The following is a 5,644-nucleotide window of genomic DNA, read 5'->3' on the forward strand; positions in this document are numbered from 1 at the left end:
ATATTCAAAAATCGATTTTAAAGCATATTTTATATGTTTTCAAAAACCGTTTTCTAAAAATTATATATTATATAAACCTCGGAAAAAAATGGGTGTCTATAGTGTAGCAACGATTGCACAAGATATTTAAGGGTTCATTGTCAAATAATTGAGAGTCTTTAAAATATATAATCATTTTGTAATCACCCTAAATTAATAATATATATATGACAAATTACATTATTTCTCACTAAACTTTACTTTTCTCCTATTTTACTCACTCAACTTTCAAATTTTTTAATTTACTCACTGAACTTTACAGATTAAATTATTTTAATCACTCGACCATTAACCTTGTAACGTCGATATGACGTTGCTTACATGAAAGATTTTTAAATCATTAAAAACATGGGAAACAGAATCATCTACCCATCTAACTTTAATTTCCTTTTTCAACCTTCAAAAACCCTAATATTCAAAATCCATCCTCAATCTTCAATACACAATTCGTAAACCTTCATCAACCTTTAATACCCAATTCACTACCAGAATCTTCAACCTTCAATACCCGTCTTCAACCTTCATCCACCAAAAATACAGGTAAGTAAAACAAACAAAAATCCAAACAATTATCTCATTTCTTATTTTCTTTTCAAAAATTCTGTTTTTTTTAATGTTTGACTTGGACATTGCTTCCATCTCCTTGTTCGGTCACTTTTCCCCCTTTTAATGTGAAATTTTAGGATTAGGGATTTAAACCCTTTATTTAAATGAATGACCCACTTTGTTTTTTTTTTAATTCTTATTTACTATTCCATGTCATCCAACTGTTATTATTAAACTATTGCATGTCATCCAGCTGTTACAAGATTAATGTCTAGTGAGTAAAATAATTCAATTTATACAGTCGAGTGAGCAAATTAGAAACATTTAAAAATTGAATGAGTAAAATAAAATACAGAGTAAAGTTTTATCCTAAAACAGATTTACCACGGAAGTCGGCCACGTCAACAATAACGAGGGCTAAAATCGACAATTCACCAGATCAACTTCATTCCCATCCTAGTCCAAAAATCCAAACCATCCACGCCCAGGTTCAGTGTTTCAATTAAAAAAAAAAAAGCCCTGAAACCTTCTGGGGGAAATCGAGAACGAACTAGTAATCGAATCAATTAGATTGCTCTTTTCGGGCGATCGATCGATTAAGTGAAGAGAAGGAGGGGGACGCTTTGTTTTTATTTTATTATATGGTGATCAGAGATGCCGCCCAAGCAAGCCTCAAAAGCAGATTTAGCCAAGAAGCAGAAGATCATAGAGGACAAGACATTCGGTCTCAAAAACAAGAACAAGAGCAAAAATGTTCAAAAATACGTCCAAAATCTCAAACAATCCGTCCAACCCAAACCCGACCCCACTAAAACCGCTCAAAAGGTTCTCGCATTCCCTCCTAATTGCTCCTTTCTTTATTGTTATTAATTATAGACGGGAAAGATCAAATATTGTTCTTATGATTGATTTTTTTCCTCGTTTTTTTATTGTGTTGTTTAGGAGAAATAAAAGATACTAGAATCTGAATATCTGTTTTTTTTAATTATTTTATTTTGGATATTTTTTATTGCCAAGCAAAATTGTTTGTTCTCTTGATTGGAAATTTTGGTTCTTTAGGGATTGTAAATTTGAATGGAGGTGGAAAAAAGTGCAAAGGAAATCATACCCTTTTCTTCTAGTAATTGAGCTGAGGCATTGAAATTATATTTTTCTTACTAGATTCCTTTTTATTTATTTCAGAAAAAGAAAGAGGAAGAGAAGGCCAAAGAGAAGGAGCTAAATGACTTGTTTAAGATTGCTATTACTCAGCCTAAAGTTCCTGTTGGTAATTGTCCCACCTTTTCCTCTTTGTTTTCTTCTTTGTTATTTGTAGTTAAGTTCTCATATTATGCCTTTTCTTTATTGTGTTTATATGGTTTGGTTTATTGGGAATGGAAGTTTAGAGCTAATAGTTGGGCCTTGTGCAGGTGTTGATCCCATGTCAATATTGTGCGAATTCCATAAAGCGGGGCAATGTGCAAAAGGTTTTAAATGCAAGTTCTCACACGACCTGAATGTTCAGAGGAAAGGCGAGAAGATTGACATTTACAGTGATATGCGCGATCAAGGTTAATCCTCATATGAAATTCTATGTTTTCTGATTCTTATCAATTTAAATATCAAGTAGGATTGAAGGGTGTTCTGATTTTTGTATGTTTAGTTCTTTCTTCCATTTAGGAACAATGGAGGACTGGGATCAAGAAACTTTGGAGAAGGTTGTTGAATCAAAGGGGAAGAAGTATCAGCAGAATAAGCCCACTGATATTGTAAGCTTTAGCTGGTTGTCTTTTGCATGTTTAATAATTGTGCGTGATCTTATATTCTTCTGAACTCGTCGTTAAATTAATGTGCTTATGATGTGGGTAAGAAGAAAAACAACAGTAATTCAAAGAAATATGGCTGAACAAACGAGTAGAAAAGATGGAACTCAAGAAAAAAAAAGGGTTAAAGGAAACCTCTAGTTTTATTTTAATTCAAAGAAAATAATAATGATAATTTGTGGCTTTGATATTTTTACAGCTTATTTATGCTAGGGTGACAGATAATTTAATCCTAGCCCTTGATTTAAAACATAAAGGAAACTTATAATCCTAGCCATCCAAAACATCTCTGATATAAGTAAGCTCATGCATCAGCTTACTTATACGTGAAAGTAATGCCTTCAAACCCTGGTGGGAATTTCTTCTATCATGGAAAATGACCAATTAAAAGATAGCGTATCATGTCTTTTGTTATATAATCTGAAGATTTGCAACTAATACATAGTATGAGATTCACCTATGTGGAAATTATTAATTAGATATGCAACTTGAGATATTCTTTTTTCTTTTGTGCCTCTTTTAATTACTATGTTTGGAACTGATTCGGATGTAAAATGCAGGTTTGTAAATACTTTTTAGAAGCCGTGGAAAAGAAACAATATGGTTGGTTTTGGGTCTGCCCCAATGGTGGTAAAGATTGTCACTACAAGCATGCTCTTCCCCCAGGATATGTCCTGAAGTCTCAGATGAAAGCTTTGATAGAGGAAGAGAGCGAAAAAACACCAGTTGAGGATGAGATTGAGAATCAGGTAACAATAATGCTGGAACCAACCTGCTATTCCTCCATCCTTCCATCAACATATTTTGTTACTTTATTTTCATTGGCTTTTAAGCTACCTTAATATTATATGTCTTCGACTGTGGCGTGCGAAATTAAAATCTTCAATTCCTACGACTCCTGAGTTATTTATGGAATGGAAGAAGAAGATGATGGCAGAAAGAGATGAAGGATTGGCTGCACAGAGAGCAGAAAGGGCTAAGAATGACCGAATGAGGTATGCACTTCATGGCATGTTTGCTTTCTTGAGCATTTATAAATATAAAGTGTATGCATATGTTTCTCGGACTATTCACTTGAGGTACCTGTATGAGGATATAACCTGCAAGGTTATTCTCCAAATATGTGAAAAAATTTGCACCTGCAGTAACATAGGCGTCTGTTTTCTTTCTTGATAATCATATTATAAATTTATTGTTTGTGTTTGTGCAGTGGTCGTGAATTATTTCTGTCAGATGCTAGTTTATTTGTGGATGATGCTGAGGCATACGAGAAATACCAAAGGGAGGAAGAGTCAGATGCTCCCGAAAATAAGGTACTCTCTTGCTTGGCAACTTTCATGTCTCCTGAGTTTCATTAAATACTCAGGTAAACAAGAGGTGAAAATCTGGGTAACATATCATTGGGACTTTTGGAGGCTTCTCTATGCGGAACAGGTTGAGATAGAGAGAGCATTGCCTTTTCTAGGTTTTCTAAAGAGGGGGAAAATACTTGTAATAAGACTTTTCTAATTTTAAGCAACATAACTTGCTGTTCATTGCTTTAAGAAGGAAAGTCTGACAACTGCTATCATGCTTACCTCTAGAGCTGCTAATTTACAAATTGGTTGACACCACCTTTTTTTTATCAGTTATCATTTTCCACAGAAGTATGCCAGCATACCACATATTTTGACAATGAGTGACGGAAAACTAACTTGAAAACTTGTTCAGAGGATATTGTAGTGAAGACTACAACTATTTTTGAAATATACCTATCTCAAAACAGCTTAAACTGTCCCTGCTCCTGAGGGTTTTTATGTGACCTAGCTTGATCCTCTGAGCTGGGTTGATAAAAAGTACCTCCCTGATCGTGGTGGTCATACCTGACACATCTTCCTTGTTTACTGTCACCTACTTTTGGCCCCCTTCGTAGGGCCTGAGATTATGGACAAATCTCATATATATGATCGGTTCATAAATAGAATTGGAATGAATGCAAAGTATTTATACTTTTGACATGAATATGCCTTTGGCATATTGATAGGTGATGGACTAGTTCGGTGCTGAATATTTCTTGTTTTGCATGTTTATGTTCAGGCCAATAATTCAGCTGCTGCTGGACCAAGTACCTCAGCAACAACTGATGCTGAGGCCGAAGTTCTTCCAGATGATGATGATGATGATGATGAATTTGACATGGATGAATTAAATGAACTAGAAGCAAGCTTGGCGAAAACATCAATTCAAATTCAGGGGCCTTCTCAACCTTAATTTTGAGATGCACAGGGTCTTTGGTCCACATGCATTTTTAAATTGTTGACTCTATGATCCTGCTGCAAATTACTTCCCATCACGATTCCGTGTCAGTTCATGTGTAAGCCTGATGCTGCACGATCACGTTGTGAAATTGCGAGGTGTATCCTATTTTTGATGCTGGGTTTTTATGAATAACGAGAATCATGATTATGAAACGCAAGTGCTTAAACCATTTTCATGTATTATTAGAATGAATTGACACAGGTACCGTATTATAATGTTGTGTGATCATGTTTTCTTGCTTTATATCATCGTCATTGAGTGATGACAGATGCAAGCATATATGTATACATATTGTTTTAGTTTTCAGCGTCATTTTCTGCCTCTGTTTTATTCTCCTCCTTTCACAGTCATTTTCATTCCCTATTTGTATGCTCAGCGCCCGCTCTCTTAAGGTCAGATTGCGACCTTGCTTTTGAATCGACTCCCTCGTAAACGAACATCCGCCTTCCAACACCCAATCCATAGGTTGAGAACAACCTTCAAGCATTTTGGTTAATCAAAACGTGTCACGATATACTTTAATGTAGAGAGTAAATAATGTGTTAAATCTTTTAAATATTGTTTTTATTCAGTTTAGTCTCTAATAAATTTATTTAATTTGAAATTAACCTTTATTTGTTTTTAATTTATGATATTGTTTTATAAAAACTACATTATCTCAATTATCATTTTTCTGTTTTAGTTATTTCATTATTATATATTCAAAATTATACATAATGTTACATTTTAGTTTCATTTTGATCATCATTATTAAAAGAATAATGGAATTATTGACGTGATATTTTTTAATTTTTAATGATGGTGTGATATTATCTTATGCTGACAAATCAGTATTACCGTTAATTTTTAAAGGTAGGTGAACAAAACATAATATTAGGTGTGATTTTAAAACAAAAAATAACTAGATGACAAAAATAGAATAAAAGTAATAGATACAGTATTAAACGCATAGTTTATCC

At 33.8% G+C, this 5,644-nt stretch overlaps 1 protein-coding gene across 1 annotated transcript; it reads left to right on the forward strand.

Annotated features, from left to right (window-relative positions):
* The first annotated feature begins 1,093 nt into the window (after positions 1-1,093).
* LOC120154663 (zinc finger CCCH domain-containing protein 11-like) lies at positions 1,094-5,008 on the forward strand. The gene is made up of 8 exons (XM_039166331.1): positions 1,094-1,410; positions 1,768-1,852; positions 1,995-2,135; positions 2,245-2,333; positions 2,948-3,135; positions 3,251-3,382; positions 3,598-3,700; positions 4,464-5,008. The coding sequence occupies exons 1-8, from the start codon at positions 1,240-1,242 to the stop codon at positions 4,635-4,637; spliced, it is 1,083 nt and encodes a 360-aa protein (XP_039022262.1). The 5' UTR covers positions 1,094-1,239; the 3' UTR covers positions 4,638-5,008.
* The last annotated feature ends 636 nt before the right edge of the window (positions 5,009-5,644 follow it).

This window comes from Hibiscus syriacus, unplaced genomic scaffold (genome assembly GCF_006381635.1).
Source record: "Hibiscus syriacus cultivar Baekdansim isolate YM2019G1 unplaced genomic scaffold, ASM638163v2 tig00002840_pilon, whole genome shotgun sequence".
Classification (NCBI taxonomy): Eukaryota; Viridiplantae; Streptophyta; class Magnoliopsida; order Malvales; family Malvaceae; genus Hibiscus; species Hibiscus syriacus.